Source organism: Muscardinus avellanarius, assembly GCF_963383645.1.
Source record: "Muscardinus avellanarius genome assembly, chromosome: 2".
Taxonomy (NCBI): Eukaryota; Metazoa; Chordata; class Mammalia; order Rodentia; family Gliridae; genus Muscardinus; species Muscardinus avellanarius.
The window spans coordinates 49,835,187-49,855,173 of NC_137787.1; the positions used below are offsets into that span (position 1 = coordinate 49,835,187).

Here is a 19,987-nt window from a genome sequence, read left to right on the forward strand (position 1 = left end):
GTACTGGGGGTGGAACCCAGAGGCTTTCTACCTCCGGGCTATACTCCCAGACCCATTTAATATTTTATTTGGAAACAGGGTCTCACTAAGTTGCTGAGAGCCTCACTAAGTAGCTGAGGCTGGCTTTGAACCCGTGCGATCCTCCTGTCTCAGCCTCCCAAGCATGGGAATTATAAGCGTGTGCCACCACGCCTGGCAAGGCAAGGTTTTTGTGCATGTTAGTGGCAAGAATTTGGAAGATGGATGAGCTTAATATTTGAAGTTGCCATGATAGTAAACATGGTGATATGAAGATAACTATGGAAAGAATGAAATTCCTTGGGAAGGTAATTTCTTTGCTTGATCTATTTCCCCTCATCATATGGAAATGATCTTCCTAACACTAAATTCTTCTCTTTTGTAACAAAAAAGGCGATAGTTTCTTTAGTTTCATTGTGTTATTTAAAACACATGTTTTAATATAGAGACACTTTTATATTGCTGATATGAAACGAGGCTATTTTATTATTCATGTGTTAAAACTATAAGAGTACCTAAGTAAAATCAGCCATGTCATAATGATATTAGAAAATAATAATTTAACATTGAGTGTTCACCTTAAGTTAAATGTCACTCAAGTCTTAAGCTAATCCTATAAAGATCCCTACATTCTAGATAAGGAAATTGAGGATGAGAGATCTTAAGTGGCTAGCTCAAATTCAGACTGTAAGTAGGTGGCAGAGCCCTGACTTACTCTTGAGTCAGACTTCCAAACCTACTCTGAACCATATGTACATGATGCTACCTCCTAATCATTACAAAAGAGAATAAAAAATGTGGTTACATTACACAATGTAATAGCACTGTTGACACACTTGCGTCAACTGTCTCTGTAACTCTTCTGGTGCCCTAAAATAATTATGCATAGAAAATGTGAAATGGAAACAATACAACTCATCAACCATTTCTGTACCTAGGCTAGTGAAAGAGGATATAATAAAATTTAAAGAAAACAGATATTTTAATATTTTGAGCAAAATTAAAATGCTTATTAATTTAGAGTAGGTTAAACGGGTTACAGGTTAACATTTGAAATAATACTCCACATATTATTCTTGTAGAAACATACTGTTCATTTACCAGTTACATATTTGGAACTTTCAATTACAAGTTTATTTTATTTTATTTTTATATTTACCAATCCACTTACATGTGTTAATAAATATGTTTAGAAGAAAACAATCTGCACTACCAGAGAAATCTGAGCCATTTTTTACCACTAGTCATTGATAGAAACCATATGTCAGATAGCATCTGTCTGCATTTGTTTAAGTTATACTGTGCCTAGAGGCAGAAATGGAAAAAATAAGAGCAATGAGTTAATGTTTCAGGCAGTAGGGTATATTTTTACAACACAAACTGAAACGATTTGGCAATGGTTCCATTTATTAAAGCAAGTTGGGCAGCTAAACTTGATATCAAGTTTTCCAAAACAGAAGTCATTAGTTGGACTTGTAGGGTGGATTACCAGGGATGACCAAAGTGTTTGAATAATTTCATAAAACATTTAAAATAAGCCTTTTTTATCTCTGTAATGAAATATAATTTGGCATCTCTTAAGTACTGGTTTGGTTGTGATATGAAGTATTAAATCAATTTTAATTGAATTTCATTTTTGGTCCATAATGGAATTGTTTGGGTCTAAAAGTGCAGTATGTTCCTTTATTACATATTAAGAAAATAAAAGGCCTTTTTTGTGTGTCTGTACTCAATAATCACATCTTTAGAAAAAATATATATATACTGGAACCTCATTTTTAAGTCCTTATGTTTCAAGATAGATTGAGGTAGAGGCAGGATTATTAGAAGAGGGAATTCTGAGAACAGAAATACAGGCCAATGGGGTGTGGTGGCACATGCCTATAATCTCAGTACTTTGGAGGCTAAAACAAGAGGAAGGACAATTCAAGAATAGCCTCAGCAACTTAGTGAGATTCTCAGCAACCTAGAAAGACCTTGTTTCAAAACAAAAAATAAAAAAAGGGCTGGGGGAGCAAATCAGAGGTAGAATGTCCCAAGCAAAACACACACACACACACACACACACACACACACACACACACAGCTCAAATTTTGTCACAATGAGTGCGTATTTACTTGAGAAAGCATTTCCTCCCTACATAATACTTGTTACTTCATGACAAAGAGTAAGTTCAAAGCAGGCATACAAAATAAGTAATTTCAAAAGCATATTCTTAACTAGATCTTTTCTCCTATTTATCAATTCTCTTCACTCTCAGGGAAGGTAAAGCAATGATTTTACTGCCATGGCATTTTATTGAAAATAAGTACCATAGATGTCTTTCTTTTAATATTGAATTTTCTTCAGCAATAACAAGAATCATGCTACTTTTGATTCCAAATTTTCAAAGTTTTTTTTTTCTATAGAATACTGTCAGTACACGGCAGATCAATCTTGATTCCTGTCTGCCTCTCATAACTGCTCTATGCTACAACTTTGGTTGAAGTTAGTGACTAATATGAAACCAGTAGTACTCAATGGCTTTTTTTAATGTGCTCCAGCTAGATTCCATATACGTGCTGGTATGTGACGTCCTGGAAATTCACAAATATTAATTTGAATTATGTTCAGTTCCACATTCTTTTGAAATAGTAGAGCTATCTACAGAATCACAGACCTAGACCTAGAAGAAGTCTCAGAAGTAATATAGCCTACGTTTTATATTTTAAGATATAGAAAGCCTTAGTATCTCATTCTAATATCCTGAACACAAGGTCTTTTTAGGATAAAAGGGCAGTGATAAAGTTGGGGAAAATCTCCTTACAGTTTTCAAAGTAAAACTTTTGGTTTAAATTTTATAGGGTAGATTCTCTATGATGACTATGGTAACTGTATATGTAGTAAAATACACAAAGTGAGATTTTATGACTCTGTAATAAAATGATCATCTCTTCCTATGTATGTGTTTAGATTGACATTAAGCTACAAGCAGGCAGGTTCCATTCTTTTTTTTTTTTTTTTTTTTTTGGTTCTGGGGATTGAACCCAGGAGCATTCTACCTCCAAGCTACATCCCCAGCCCTATTATTTATTATTATTATTATTATTATTATTATTATTATTATTATTATTATTATTATTTATTTTGAGACAGGGTCTCACTATGTTGCAGAGGGCTTCACTAAGTAGCTGAGGCTGGCCACGAACCTGATCCTCCTGTCTCAACCTCCCAAATGCTAGGATTACAAGTTTGAACCACCATGCCCAGCTAGCAGGTACCATTCTAAATGTTACTCATAATAAGCCTTCAAGTAAATGCTTCATGCAGGCAACAGTGCTTGAGCCTGCCTTTCAATGTGGTATGGTAGTCATATACAATCTTAGAGTGGATTTGTGAATTTGATCTGAAAAGTGGCATCATTGATGATGCCTTTTTTCCTGAAATTTATTTTTGTGTGAACATCACATGGCCAGTTCTCTTTTGTTTTATATAAAAGGAACATTAATTTTTAAAAAACTAGTACTGTTTTTATATTTTGTGCATGGCTGAGACAATCAGAAAAACATCAGCAGAGTGGAACAAACCTCATTGGTTGGGTGCTAAGTCTATATTTTAATCAATTCATCTATTCTATAAACAATGCTATCTTTCTGATGGTATGTCCACATAATCATTACCATCACAGTGAAACACAGAATATTTAAACAAAACAGCCCATGAGGTGTAATGACAAACATATTGTCTCTGTGAGAATCTAACAGACAAATCTCAAGTGTTCAAATTCATTAGTGGCATACATTTTTTTAATTTATTTAACTTCATAGAATCCCAATTTCTGTTTTGCAGAATGAATTAAAATACTACTCAGGTTCGGACATTAACAGAAGAGATTTATGTAGAGGTCTTGTACAGCAACTTCCTGTCCTTATGTCTAACTTTACTAAAGGAACTCCTTTGCCTCTAGGTTTTAAGTAATTACAGGTCTTTCCTAATTAAGATTTTATCATGAGTGAATCTTGGGGTAGAAAAAAATAACTTCCCAAATCAGAGCCATTTCTTTGAAATAGGAATTTATCTTATTTGAATGATGTTTAATAAAAAAATGTATACACATTGTATGATGTCAAAATGTTTTGTTTTCTTGCCTTGTAGGAGCCTGAGTTGCCAAAGGATTACCTTGCACAAAAATCTGTTCTTCTCTTTTGTTTGTAACTCCATTGTAACGATCATTCACCTCACTGCTGTGGCCAACAACCAGGCCTTGGTGGCCATGAATCCTGTAAGTTAGCAAGGTTGTGCCTCTCAGGTTCAACCAGCTAGTGGGGAAGAGAGGGGAGAGTCGAGGTGGGTTGATGGTGGCCTGATATGTGTAGTATGTGTGTAAGGAAGTACACATACATGTACCTTTTCAGATCTGACATGCAAACATTATACGCAGCTATATTACAGTCTAGAAAGAACTGTTTCTCAGTATTTCCCAAAGCATAAAAACTGAAGAGCAAAAGTAGGAATACCCATTCATTTGTTTTAATTATTTATACATTATATTAGATATATACACATCTTCATTTTATGTCTGTAGAGTACTGCTGCTGGTAGGACATGGGGTTTATGACTATATAATATTTACTCAATCCAATTAAAAAACCAATCAAAGCAACTAACTGGGTAAGTAGAAAACTAATATATTAAAATGGGAGCTTTAAATCAAATTAAGTTGTTTTTTCTTATTAGGCTGACTGTAAAAAGCCAATAAGAGCAGGGAAATAATGAATTACACACACTATGTAATGTTAAACTTCATTAACATAAAAATTTTAAAAGATTTACCAAGCCAGGCATGGTGGCACATGCTCAAAATCCCAGTACATGGGAGGCTGGGACAGGAAGATTGTGGTTCGTGGGTAGCTTCAGCTACTTAATATGGCCTTCTACAACTTAGTGAGACCTTGTTTTAAATAAAAGAATAAAAAATAGGGCTGGGTGTGTAGCTCGGAGGAAGAATGCACCTGGGTTCCATCCCCAGTACTGTAAAAACAAGATTCACTAAGCCTTAAACATTCATAAATTTTTACTTACAAGTTGTATTTTAAAATATAAGTTAAAATTTACTTACATAACATATATATTTAGGGACTCTATATGCATATATAAGCTACATTTGAGTTAAAATATCTGTATTTATGATAACTGTTTATTCAAGTTTTTGTGATTGTCTACTTTCTTAATGTTGGTGGTTTATATTACAGTTTTGGGTATAGATTGTATGTGTGTGTAAGATTACATTATTTAGTTACTGAAATCAGAAAAGGGAAGGGATTTTCACTTGGTGTGTCAATAAACAACACTGTCACATGTGCTTTATGTGTGTGTTTTAGGGTCATTTCCAAAGTTCTAAAATCCCCTGCCTTGTTTGCACATGTGCATCCGGATTGTTTAATCCTGTATATGTTCCACCCTAAATTAACTGGGTAGGAAATACACAGGGGTATAATTAGCAATATAAAAAACTAGCGAACTTCCTGTCATTTTAGAATTAATTTCTTCAAGGCAAGGAGATTCAGAATTTTGTCCCAAAGCCATAGAGCAAAAGTTTCCAAATCTTGCATTTGCTTACAAAGATGTTGTCTTTAAAACACAAAATATAAATTATAGGATAGTTAGTTTTATATCTTCTTGGGAAAATGTATTTTTTTGTTTATTTCACCATGCTCTGCATATAAATAGCCTTCTGAAGCATGTTCTAAATTCTCTTTATCATAAGTTTATAGAAAAAATTATTAAAATAAAAAATTAGAAGCTAAGTTTGATATAAATATAAAGCTATATAAGCAAAATTTTGAAACTGCAGTTTATAATTTATATAGCTGAATTACTATTTTTCTTCGAGAGAACTTTGGTATAACATGTTTCACATAAAGCTTCATTACTTAAAATTCAAAGTCATGCATTTTGCACATATACTTAATGAAGAAATAAGTTTTACAAATTCATTCAGACAGGAGGTATTGTGTAAAGGGTTAAAAATAAAATTGAGATTTCAAGAATTATGTGTAGAGTGAAGTTTTGATTGATATTATATAACTTAGTTAATTATCTTACTTTTTACAGTAGAACACACCAAATTATTATAAAGATTAAATAAAATGTGTTAAAATATTTTAAGCTAATTCCTATGTAAATGTCATTATTACTATTCTAGGACAATCTAATATTTATTTTCCACTGCTTTTCATTTGTAATTTTTAATGAAAAAATGTTTATTTTAAAAACAACAATAATCAGATGTTCTTCCTAACATGCAGAAGTTAGGGAGAAAAAGGGTCATAGAATGAATTCTAGAGAAACCATACATGAGCAAATAAGGTGACCTAACTGAGGGGAATGGAAGAGGGAAAGAGGAAAATTCCCCCTGTACATGATGTACATTCACAAACATATCAAAGTCAATCACTGAGCCAAACATGAGAAGAAGAGAGAGGGAAAACATGGGGTGGGAACTGGGAAGGACTAAAAGAGTGATGTGTTCATGTATGATGTGTGCCTCTACCATCTTGTACTCCATTAAGACATATAACTATAATGCATCAATAAAAAGACAATAATTGCCACTTAATATTTATTGACTTTCAGATTGGAAATTGGAGCTGATGGAAGTAATTTACCATCAACTTCTCGAAGAGGTTTAAATTTATCCCCCTTGTTAAGGGAGTGAACTCTATCTCTTACTTCTTTGTGTTTTCTGAACCTCCCTCTTCCTGTCTTTGCCATAGTAAAAAAAGAGAAAGCAGAGACCTCATGAGAAGAGGAAGAGAAACGATATTTTTTTCTTCATTACACCTACGTGAAACCCCCTTATTTTGTATTTGAATAAGATAGTGTATAGGTTCATTAGACTATTTTTAAAGTATTTGCACTAGTAGTCTGCAGTATTTGGATACTTATAATGAATTACTTTAAGATTTTTTTTGCTGATGCAATGCGACAGTCAAGGAACCCGTAATTAAAACAGATGTAAACTTAAACATTAGAAAAATGCACATTTACTAAAGAAGATAAATTTTCAGTTTACAGAATTTTCTGGGAGATATACCATTATATTTAGTCAGTGGCTAAAACCTATAGATGTACCATTAGATGAGTGTGAAGGTGTGCACTTTAAAAATCTTAATCATTAGTGTACAAAATTTTGGATAGAGGCAGATACCTCCAAGTTCCTTGAAATTAGACAGTTGCTTTCTGTGTGGGTTCATACACAAAGAAATAAAGGTCACTCTGCTTTCTCCACAGGTCAGCTGCAAAGTGTCCCAGTTCATTCATCTCTACCTGATGGGCTGCAATTACTTTTGGATGCTATGTGAAGGCATCTACCTGCACACTCTCATCGTGGTGGCTGTGTTTGCCGAGAAGCAACACTTGATGTGGTATTATTTTCTTGGCTGGGGTAAGAGCAGTAAATGGATCTGATGCTTTGACTAAGATTTTAGAGACATGAGGATTTTTGATAATAAAATCATACTTGTTATTAACCATTTTTCAAAAACTTCAGGTGGCTAACTTTTGTTTATTGTTATGTATTGAAATGTTAAAGCAAAGTATCACCAACTCATTGTTTTAAGTAGTCACAGCTTCATTAGTAGTACAATGTCTCTTTTCTATTTATTATCCAAACAAATATTGGCTGAATATTTGTTGTCTTGGCTGAACAGGCAGTGACTAAAAAAATTTAGAATCATGAATTGAATTAGGGATGCTATCTTTGTGCTGGTGTCAGTAATTTAATAAAGGCATGTGGAAGATCTATTGGTTTTCCATAAATCTCCTAGCATGGTATCACTTGCAAAACAAGCAGTGATATACTCTGGAATATTACAAATGTTACTGGAATAATGAAAAATATAAAATCAGAAAATGAATTCAATAGTACTAGTTTTCAAAAGCAAGACTGGAATTTTAACACATCTATCAACCATTTCTATCTTCTTTCTAGATCAATATACAGATAAAACGAGATGTATATACAAATCCATTGGCTTCATTACATTCTGGTTCCTTTTATAAAGCATTTTTGAGTGATCATATTTAGAAGGTTCAAAACTTACAAAATATCTGGTGTAAAAATTACTTTTTTTCCCTCTTATTCAAAAAATAGTTTAGGATTAATCTGTTTTTCATAGTAGAAATTCTCATCAGTCTCCACTTCTTTCTACCTTTGATTATCTATCAAATAGTCAATTTCTTTTCACAGAAAGTATATGAATGCCAAATATCTTCTTGGTTCAGGGACTTGGACAGATTACTTATTGATTTACACTCTAGAGTCCGCCAATTCAAAATAACTTTCATTGGAAGAAAATAGACACATACCTAAACTATATACAAGTACAAAATAGACACATACCTAATATATATACAAGTACAAAAACATAAATACCTAATCATTTACCATATCTATTGTTTGACTATCCAGATAATATTTTACATAAGAAGTATAAATTGGCCAGTTATTTTTATTCCTAGAATATTTAAGCTTTATATTTTATTACCTATTTTAGGTCTTTTATCTATAAGAAAGGTTACCTATTTATTTTCTTTTTCTTGGATATTTACAGGATTTCCACTGATTCCTGCTTGCATACATGCCATTGCTAGAAGCTTATATTACAATGACAAGTAAGATATTCTCTTTTTATGATTTGTATTGGAACTAAGTAAAAAAAAATATTCAACATAATGTCTTTATTTTTCCTCAGCTGCTGGATCAGTTCTGATACCCATCTTCTCTACATTATCCATGGTCCAATTTGTGCTGCTCTACTGGTATGTCATTAAAATCTCTCTTTCTCACCATTACTCATGTGCCCTGAATCATCTGGTTCTGGTGTCCTTCGGCTCCAGTGGTCATAAATGATGTGCTCACAGTGCTTAATTGAACAGGGTTCAATGAAGGCGTTTTATTTGAGACTTGGGAGGAAAAGGCAGGAAACTAATATGTAAGGGTAGAAAAACAGGGACCAACAGTTGGAAACTGATATCTCAGCCAGCTCTGATGAGGGGACAATTCTGTGCTAATAGAGTTGGACCGGTGCTGAGAAGGGCCACCCAACCTGAGCTCTGGCCTTGGGTAGAGAGAAAACAAAAAACAAAACAAAACAAACAACCAAAAAAAAAAAAAAAACCAAAAACAGTGTCAAAGCCACAGCCTCTCAGGGAAGAAGCAGCAGAAAATAAATACTCAGGCTTCTCTCTCTTCTCATACACTGATTTCTTTGGTTCCTCCCAGGGGTCAAATACAGCAAATGTCTGAAGGCAAAGAAACCTGGGAGATGACGCTATCCACAAGTGTCACAATGTGAGGCACAGAGCAGAGCAGAGGGAGGATGAGTTAAGTGGGGAGAGCAAACAAGAAAAACCAACACACCTACGCAAGAGTAACATGCCAATAAAGTTTAATTTAGAACATTATTGTTGAAATTATTTAATCATTATAAAAATCATCACTTAATATGAGTGTATCAGTTTAAACATCTCTAATGGTAGTAATAGGGAAACAGAAATCACATTCAATGTGTTTATAACATTATTTGAATGAGGGAATAAATTAACACAAATTAGCATGTTTTCTCTAATAGACTATTAGAGACTCTAAGGCAATTATATTTTCTAATAGTGATGCCTTAAGTACAGCTGCATTAAATTATATGTAAAAATCCAAAGGGCTATATTTCCCAGCTCAAATTCAGAACTTTCTGACTTGTTTTTAGACTCTTTGTTTGCACAAAGATTCATTAATTTTTATCTGAATTTTCTAGCTGCAATTTAGTGCATGGTTATGTTAGAACACCATCCAAGACATTATCAAAAGTGCTTTATAATTAAAAGGATAAATTCTGGTGACTGATTGCCTGGGTTTAAATTCTGCTTCCACCTCTTACTTACTGTGTCATCTTAGGCAATTAAATTAATAGCTCTGTGCCTAAGTCCCTCATTAGGGAATGCAAAAATGGTGACATTTATACCATCAAGGAACTAGTTGAAAAAGAAATAAAAAAGCAATCCTATTCACAGTATCAATAGGCATACATTTGCCCTCCCCCCCCCCACACACGCACACACATACACCTAGGAATAAATTCGAAGAAGTCAGAGACCTCTAATAAGTTATGAAACATCTATGAAAGAAGTCATAGAGGACACACAAAAAAAACTGAAAGGCACTGCATGTTGATTGATTGGAATTAATATTGTTAAAATACTAACATTGTCTAAAATGATCTACAGATTCAATGCAATTCCCATTAATATATCAGTGACATCTTCACAGAATGAAAAAAACAATCACAAAATTCATGTGAACCCACAAAACCCCAGAATAGATAAAGCAGTTCTGAGAGGGAGGGAAGGCAGGAAGGAAGGATCGCTGGAGGCATCAAAATACCTGACTTTAAAACATTAAATAAAGTTATAATAATCAAACCGAATGTATGTGGCTAAATAACAGAGACAGACCAAGGGAACAGGAAGGAATTCAGATATTAGCCCTTCCTATTTACAGCCACATGATTTTCTTTTTTTTATTTTTTTAATTGATGCATTATATTCATACATCATATTGGGGTAAAAATCTTGTGTGGAATACATGTACACATAGCCCCTACCCAATTCCCACCCCATTCCCTCCCCATTCCTCTTTCCCATGCTTGGCTTAGTGGTTGACTTCGATATGTTTAAGTTCATTGTATGTTTTTGAGAATTTTCTTCTTCCTCCCTCCCATCCCCTCATTTAGGTTGTCTTGTTTGCTCCTCTATAAGATTTCCTCTTTCATCTAGACTTCCTCCTATGACCCATTTTTCCTTAGCTTTTACATATTAGGGAAAACATCCGATTTCTTATTTTTTGTGACTAATCTTGCTTAGCATAATGTCCTCCAGTTCCATCCATTTCCATGAAAATGATGTAATTCAACCACATGATTTTCAGCAAAGGCACCAATAACTTAAATTAGAGAAATGATAATTATTTCAATGTTTGAAACTGGGAAACCCAGAAAAACAAATGCAGAAGAATAAAAGCTTTCACCAAATATAAATATCAACTCAAAATAGTTCATAGACCTAGCTGTAAAACCCCACTCTCATATTATTAAAATAAAGCATAGGGGAAGCACTTTAAGATATTGGTATAGGCAAATAACTCCTGAATAAGATCCCCAAAGCACAAGTAACAGTAGTAAAACCATACAAATGATATTATACCAAACTAAAAATATTTGCTCAGCAATGGAAAGACCCAATTGTAAGAGATGATCTGCAAATAAGCAAACATTTCCAAACTATTAATCTGAGAAAGGGGTAATATCCAGGATGTACAAGGAACTCAAGCAAACCTAATTTAAAAATGGTCATATGATATGAGTTGATATTTCTCAAAAGAAGATATACAAATGGCCAATGAGCATATGCATAAAATATCCAACACCACTAAATCATCATAGAAATGAAAATCAAAGCCCAATGAGACATCATCTCACCTAGATAGAATGATTATTGTCAAAAAGGAAAAGAAATGCTAAGAACATGGAGAAAGGAGAACCCATACATTGTTGGTGATTGTATAAATTAGTATCACCATTATGGAAAATAGCAGGGAGTGTTCTCTAAAAAATCAAAGTATAATTAACAAATTATCCAGCAATTCCATTTCTGGGTATACTTGCCAACGAAAATGAAATCATTTTAGAGAAATACCTGCACACCATGGCTTTTGCATTCATAATAGCCAAGACAAAGAATCAGTCAAGATCACCATTGGCAGAGAATAGATGGAAACTATATGGCAGATAGACACATTGGGTCACCATTCAACCACAACCAGCATGAAGTCCTGTCATTTGCTACATCATGGGTGGCACTGAGGATGTTAAGTGAAGTTGAATAAGTCAGGCACAGGAAAGCAAATTCCACATGTTCTCACTCATTAGCAGAAAAAAAAAGTTGATCACAAAGAAGTGGAGAGTGGAATAGAGGTCACTAGAAGCCAACAAGGAAGGGTAAAGAGGACTAGTGGGAGTGTGGGTAAGGCATTCTAAAATATAGTGTGAGGAGGCAGTTCTAATGATCTATATCACAGTAGGAAAACAATAATCTATGATTAACTATACATTTCAAAATATCTAAAGAAAAAGAGCTTGAAGGTTTGTGCCTTGCTCCACAAAACAGCCAGTTAAAAATCAACACATGAGCCGGGCGTGGTGGCGAATGCTTGTAATCCCCGCGCTTGGGAGGCGGAGACAGGAGGATCGCGCAGGTTCAAAGCCAGCCACGCGCTGGCTTAGGAGACCCTGTTTCCAAAATGAAAATGTAAAAATAGGTCTGGGAGTGTAGCCCCGAGGTAGAAGGGCTTCCAGGAACCCCAGTACCACCAAAAAAAAAAAAAAAAAAAAATCAACACATGAGTTTTTATACTCCTGATATTTTTTTTTACTTTCTACCAGAAAGCATCTTTATTGTAAATATGTATTTACATGTTTATTACAAAGACCCAAATGTAAAGTTTTTAGTCAATTTTTTGCATAGCCTAAGGATAAAATAGGAATAAAAGTTCTATATTTATAAATTTGCTGTATATAAAACTGGTTTCTAATTATAACTTAAGTCCATCAAGTAAAATCTGTACTGCCACTTTAAATGTAAATTAAATTATTTTTTTCTGCCAAAATGTTAATTCTTTTTTTAAAAGTTTTTGTATTCATACATCTTAATGGGTTGCAAGATGGTGGAGACATACATGCACACATCACCAAAGTAGGACTTACCCTGTTTCCACCCCATTCCCTCATCCTCCCTCCTTCTGATGTTTGGCTTAGAAAAATTTTTACTATAATAACGTAGATGTCAATGAAGATCTCAAACGCAGGTGTACTTCTTTCTCTTGGCCCCTGCACTGAGTTGAGGTAGATCCCAAGAACCTGGCTTTGTGGCCTTTGTACTAAAAGAACCAGCACTGTCTTGTTCCAGCACTGCTCACTGTGCATCTCAGGGCAAGTCCTGTTGTGTTTTTCTTTTAACCTCTTTGTGACTTTGTTTTCTCACCTGTAATGATGGAATAACAAGCAAACCTCACAGGGTCTCATAAGATACTTCCCATTTAAGTGACAAGCACAACGTCTAGAATATAATAAACTCTGAAAAAATGCTTTTAAAAGTTTCTTCACGCCAGGCGTGGTGGCACACGCTTGTAATCCCCGCGCTTGGGAGGCAGAGACAGGAGGATCGATCGCGCAGTTTTGAAGCCGGCCACGCTGGCTGAAGAGACCCTGTTTCCAAATTAAAAAAAAAAAAAAGTATAAAATAGGTCTGGGAGTGTATCCCGGAGGTAGTTCCAGGAACCCCAGTACCACCAAAAAAAAAAAAAAAGTGTCTTCACTTGCCATTTCTGCATAATACCATGAATCTGTTCTGAGTAGAGCTCAAAGAAATTAAAGGCATTATTTGAGCCACCCATGAGCTTCCTGAACAAACACAAGGTGACATTTTATTTTTAAAAAAATCTGTTTAGAGAGGTACGTGATCCAAACTCCTAAACCAGAGAGATTCCTGGAGGGAAATCACTCAGCAAATGCAAAATGCCACAGCAGCTAGCCCAGTCCTCAGCAAAGCCTGTCCTCATGGATTCTGGGAGAGAAGAGACCATGTGGCCAGCGCAAAGTCCATCAGCTGCTTGATGAAAAAGGAAGTGAAACTATACCTTATTTGCATAAAATTGTCCCATTCTGTTGGCCTAAAACAAGAATAGAAGCCTATTTTTTTCTATCAGTTTTAATTATTTTGCCTTTGCTTAAACTGTGAAGACCCTCACTGCTTATGCTGCTTTCTGAGTCCTGGAAAAGCCTCAGCAATTGCTCATATGGTCAGATGTTTTGTACAGTTTTATAAATAAAGTACTTTAACCACAATCATTTCCTATCACATTTACCTCGAGCAGGGTGGTACTAGGGTGACCGGGGACCGTACTTCAATTCCCTGCTTCTCTTTGTGACTATTTATGTTACTTCTTTCTGAGACCCTAGAAAGATAGGATGATATGAAAATTCCTGTGTCTACCAGCTCTGAAACTTTATGGGTGTCAAAGTCAAAACAGGTTTCTTCTTAATTAAAGTTGGCTCTACATTGAATAAAATTCAGTTGCAGTCCATCTGAAATTTAAAACTGTTCTAGTTTAAGAAATTTTCATGTCATATGGATTTAAATTGCAATATTTCTACTATTTTATAATGTATGCATTTATACCTTAGGAATTTAAAATATCCTGTATTATAATTTATAAGCAGATAAAAGAACATTGTTATCTTTTCTTCTATTGGCTGACAGTAATTTCTAGTCTAAGGTTCTAAAACAGCAATGCATGCTAAGGAAGGGAATACATTAGGATGTTTATAGTAAGAGCTGCAGTGTTGGTTTATCATATTTCATTGTTGCACCTGTTCCAGTGGCTTATTCTGCTTTTGTCTCTACCATATTCCTGTGTCTACGAACATGTTCTTTTCATAGATGCAGTGTCATCAGGATTCTAGTGAGCTACATATTTATGAAGCATTTGTTACATTAAATTCTACAAGAATAGGAGTGGGATAATTTTATGCCAAGTTATTTTATAACATCTGCTTTGATTTGCAAATATGTGTTATTTGTTGATTGTTTTCCATGATATATGAGATGCTACCACTATTTTTCAAATTTATTAAACCATATGGGTATAAATTATACAGTGGTTTGTAGCTTGAAAATTTGTGATTGGTAAACAAAGACAGATGCTAGAAGTCAGGGTGAGAAAAAAAGAAAATAAAACAGCAATTAGCCTTATGGTGCTTTTCTGGCATTATTGTCCGCAATCCTATACATGGCATTAAAAATGGGCATAGTGAAAAAAGGCAAAATGAAAATTATTGACATGAGTGATTATAAGAAAGAAAAAGTATCAGGAAGACTTGTTAGACTTTTTTCCTGAGCTATAGTATATTTTCAAACCCTGTGTTTTTCTTTTAAAAAGAGTGTTGTCTTTTGGGGAAAGTTGCTAAAGTAGAGTAAATAGTAGATATGTAATTACAGAAAGTGATAAATAGAAGGCCCTAGGGATGGCAGATTATTTTATCTCTGGAGAAATCCAGTTTGAATAGCAGTGGTTCAATAATAATGATTCAGTCTCTTCATAAGGATAAAGAGGATTACAATACTATTCCAGAGAGTTTTAAGGATTATTGTTACAAAAAGTTGTCATAAAAATCATTATCGCAAAAAGAAACTTAGAAAAGACAAAACAAGAAGATGAAAATAATTATATGGTATACTGCATATTTATTAAATAGGTAATATAGAAACTGATAAAGAGGCAAGGCCATAAAAATTAATATTTGACAAAATAATTATTCATATGAGATTAAAATGTTCCAAAGCTTTAGTTTTTAGATGTGAGAAAATTCAAAATATTGCATTAGATAATAAGCTCAAAAGAACACTCAAATATTTCACAACTAAATGTGATCCAAAGTAATTGTACCATAATATAAAAATTTTTAAATTTAAATTCACTAAATTGCTGTATTTATAAAATAAATAAATCATAATTTGAAAAATACAAATTAATATCTTAAAATTATAGCCTTTAACAGTAAATATTCTATTTATTTATTTATTTTTATGTGGATCATATTGAAAATGGCATACATTCAGATAATACTTGGTGACCTCCCCCCTGCTTCCCCTTCCCCCCAACAATGAGTGTCCAAGTTGACCATGCTACATTCATACTTATACACGTATTCGAATGTAGCTCCTCCATTAATCAACCTCAGCCTTCTTCCTCTCCTATCCTTTCATTCTAGCTTTGCTGAGGTTTCCCCTCCATTATCTGGAGTCCTTCTAGTATCCCTAATACTCCCTATTTCGGGCATATTAGAGAAAACATATGTCTCTTCTCTTTCTGTGTCTGGCTGAACTCACTTAACATAATGTTCTCCAGGTCTTTCTGTCTTCTTGCGAATGACATGATTTTGTTCGTCTTTATTGCTGAGGAGAATTTCATTGTGTGTATTTCCCATAATTTTGCAATCCATTCGTATGTTGATAAAGGCATAATAGCCATATTTTGGCTATTATGAATTGTTTTGCTATGAACATGGCTATGCATATGTTACTGTAGTTCTCTGATTTCAACCCCTTTAGAAAGATACCCAGGAGTGGTATAGCCAGATCATATGATGGATCCATTCCCTGTTTTCTAAGAAATCTCCACACTGATCTTCATAGTGGCTGAACTAGTTTGCACTCCTATCAACGGTGTAAAAAATTTCATCTTTCCCCACACCCTCTTCAGCATTTGTTCTTATTTGGCTTCTTTATGTTTGACACTCTGATTGGGGTTAGATGGAATCTCAGTGTAGTTTTGATTTGCATCTCCCTAATGGAAAATGATGTTGAACATCTTTTCATGTATCTGTTGGCCATTTGTATTTCTTCTTTTGTGAACTGTCTGTTCAATTCAGTTGCCCGTTTCTTATTTGGGTTATTTGTTTTGCTAGTTTAGTCTTTTGAGCTCTTTGTATATTCTGGATATTAGCACTGTATCAGAGTGGTGGCTGTTATAGATCTTCTCCCATTCTGTAGGCTTCCTCTTTAGGTTCTTGATGGTTTCCTTTGACAAGTAGAGACTTTTTAGTTTGATGTCATCCCACTTGTTAATTCTTGCTTTAATTTCCTGCACTTTGGAGGTCTTGTTGAGAAAGTTATTGCCTGTGCCTATATGTTGGTGTGTTGATCCAATTCCCTCCTCTAATAATTAATTAAACTCAGGGGTCTTCTACCCCTGAGCTATATCCCAACCCTGGCCTTTTTTTTTTAATTTAATTCTCTTCTTAAGAAGAGTCTAAGTTGCTGAGGCCATCCTTGAACCTATAACCCTCCTATCTTAACTTCTCAAGTACTGGAATTACAAGTGTGAACCACCATGCCCTGCTCCAATAATGCTTCTTTAGAATAAACATGAAAATTGCTTTTACACGCTATTTTCTTCTCTTTTTAGGTGAATCTGTTTTTCCTTTTGAATATTGTCCGTGTTCTCATCACCAAATTAAAAGTTACTCACCAAGCGGAGTCCAATCTCTACATGAAAGCTGTGAGGGCTACTCTGATCCTGGTGCCGTTGCTTGGCATTGAGTTTGTGCTCATTCCCTGGCGACCTGAAGGAAGGATTGCGGAGGAGGTATATGACTACATCATGCACATCCTTATGCACTTCCAGGTATGGCCTTGGTACTAAGATTCTATTCCTGATTGTTTGTGCAGCAGGATGAGTACAAATACATATATTATTCCTTTGAATTAAAAATTCTATTTTTCTTTTTCAGGGTCTTTTGGTCTCTACAATTTTCTGCTTTTTTAACGGAGAGGTATGTTAATTGATTTTATACCATATATAATTTTGTATTTATATTTTCCCTCACTATGGTATATAATTATAATCTACCAAAAAAAGGTAAAATTATAAAGAGCATGCCTTTTACAAATTATAAAATAGAGTTATAAATTCTCCAGAAACAACTATTTCAAGTCCAACTTTGATCATAGGAAAGACCTGATAGAATGTTTTTTCATAAGTGAAAACGTCCTTCTCAAAAGCTCAGGTTATTTTGGGTGTTGAAGGATATGGAAAAGTTAAACTTACTTTAATATATTGCATTAGTGACTTTTATTTATCTAGTCTCTTGATCTACATTTGGATCCTAATAATCTAGACTCTGTCCCGAATGGTGCTAGCAATCCTGAGCTTCAGAGAACACATCTGAACAACAAAAATTCATTCATTTCTTTCCTTCCTTCTTTCCTACTCCTCCAAAGTGCATACATAAAGATTAAAATAAACTCTCAGTTATGCAGGGAGAAGCAGTGAGTTAAGAAACTTAGAATAGAATGCTTTAATCTGTAACATGTATGTGTGTTCTGGATTTTCATTCAAGACTTTCCTATTTTAGAGGTTTCACGAATTCTAAAAATTGGTACTATCTGTCTTACACATATGGAAATTGTTGCAATTCAGTGGTTTGAACTGTATGGTCTTAGCTATTTGTATGTTTCTGATTGACTTGACAAGTTTGAACCTGGAGGATTTTGGCAAAATGGAGAAAAGTTTAGAAATCCAGACAGCAACTGAGTGAGACATGGGCACTTGATAACTGGGAAGCTTATCAGGAAGCTTCAGATGGGGAACATGTGGAACTAGTTTACATAATTTTATAAGAAAACATTCCTAAATAAAACAAATCAACATTGCAAGCCATGTGCATGTTGTGAAAAACTATAAAATATAATTTTCCCAAGTAAACGTTCACTTCTTTTTCTTGGAACATAATAAAATTCATTGTCTAATTTTAAATTAAAAACTAAGTCTTTTAATTAAAATACAGATATTTTATTATATGGTTATTTATAATGGTGTGTAGAATTGTCAAGCAGTAGATTATATTTCATACATTTAAGTGGTAGTCCCATGGTTCTTCTACACTGAAGACAAATGTTACTGTTTTCTTGAACTGCATGAAAAAATATAAAAAACTGCAAAAAGAATGAACAGATAAATCATTTCTGTTTGTAAAAGAATTAAAATGAACTTTACTGTGTACCTCTACTAATGTACTACTGTATATACTGAGTCAGGTGATCCTATATGCTGTCGATTTAGGATATAACATTTATATATAGATGACAGTGGTATGGACATGTGCCAAAGAACATGTGTGAAATATTAAAAGTTTACCTCTGCATCTAGAAAGAGATCTTATTTTTAGAAAGTGTAAGTTTTAAATATTCAAAACGTAGTCACTAATAAAATATTTTATGGCTGAACAAGATGTAGAATAAATCCAGTAATGCATTTAAAACCTTATGGTGCTACTTTCTTCCTGGCTGTCATATTTGGGCAAACACTCAGAATTTAGGAGTAGGTGTCTGTTTTTATTAAAAGTTAGTGAAAGCAATTTCTATATACATTACTCTTACAAGGATTAAGGTTTAAGAATATAAAAGTTTTTTCTGCATTATTCTAGCCTCATTAGCACAACAGTCTGTTATAGATTCATTAACAGATTTGTCAAATAATTTATTTTCAAAAATCCATATCCAAATAGGAACATTAATTATATTGGAATAAAAATCTTAAATTGGCCCTATTATTTAGAAAGAGCGCCCGAAGAATATCAATGCCTGACACTCCTGTTACACTTTATCTGTGTAAGCAAGAGACACAGAACCTTGATCTGCTGCCATATCCTACAATTGAGAACATTTTAGCATTGAAAAACTACAATAATAAAAACTCCTTGAGCCAGGCTGTTGCCAAATCCTTAACTTCTTCACAACATCTCTAATCTCGGTCCCTCCTTCTTCGTCTCCGGAGCTGCAATCCCCGTTTGACTATGATTCATCTCTCATCTTAAGAAATACTATAATCCCTCCCTTTTTATCTCTGTGCCTCTTAGTTTTCCCACTCTCATAATATGAAGAAACAGCTGCCAAATTCATTTTGTGTGGTTCCAACTATGTCATCTTATGAAAATCGTTTACTCAGACTCTTTCCTTCTTTCCTCCCATTTGGTCTAGTGGCTTGCCTTTAGCCTAATATCTGTATTATTTTTACTTCCACCTTTTATTTATTTTCAGCCAACATCTTATTAGTATTTATCACTATTTATCACTAGTTAAACAAGAACAGCTTGAAAAGGGCTTTGGTCCCTTTCCTTTCATCCCTAGTCCACTCAGGCAAGAATGTTCATTGTTAATACAACCAAAGGATGCTGATCACCAGAGTGTATATTTAACAAAAATGAAGGATATTTTTATAAAGTGAACAACACAAAAGATGGCTGAGAACAACTGAGCCCACATCCTGTAATGAGAACAAGGTAGAATTTTATATAAAACTCCATTAAATTTTAT

The 19,987-nt window shown here is 34.1% G+C and overlaps 1 protein-coding gene across 1 annotated transcript in view; it reads left to right on the forward strand.

Annotated features, from left to right (window-relative positions):
• The window catches only part of CALCRL (calcitonin receptor like receptor), a gene marked incomplete at both ends in the record, with an annotated part of 39,841 nt that overhangs the window by 16,631 nt on the left and 3,223 nt on the right, over nt 1-19,987 (forward strand). The window contains 6 exons of the mRNA XM_080690286.1: nt 4,154-4,280; nt 7,292-7,445; nt 8,614-8,674; nt 8,755-8,821; nt 17,079-17,297; nt 17,404-17,445. Of these exons, the coding sequence (XP_080546412.1) occupies nt 4,154-4,280; nt 7,292-7,445; nt 8,614-8,674; nt 8,755-8,821; nt 17,079-17,297; nt 17,404-17,445 (670 nt within the window). The remainder of the gene's footprint in view (nt 1-4,153; nt 4,281-7,291; nt 7,446-8,613; nt 8,675-8,754; nt 8,822-17,078; nt 17,298-17,403; nt 17,446-19,987) is intronic.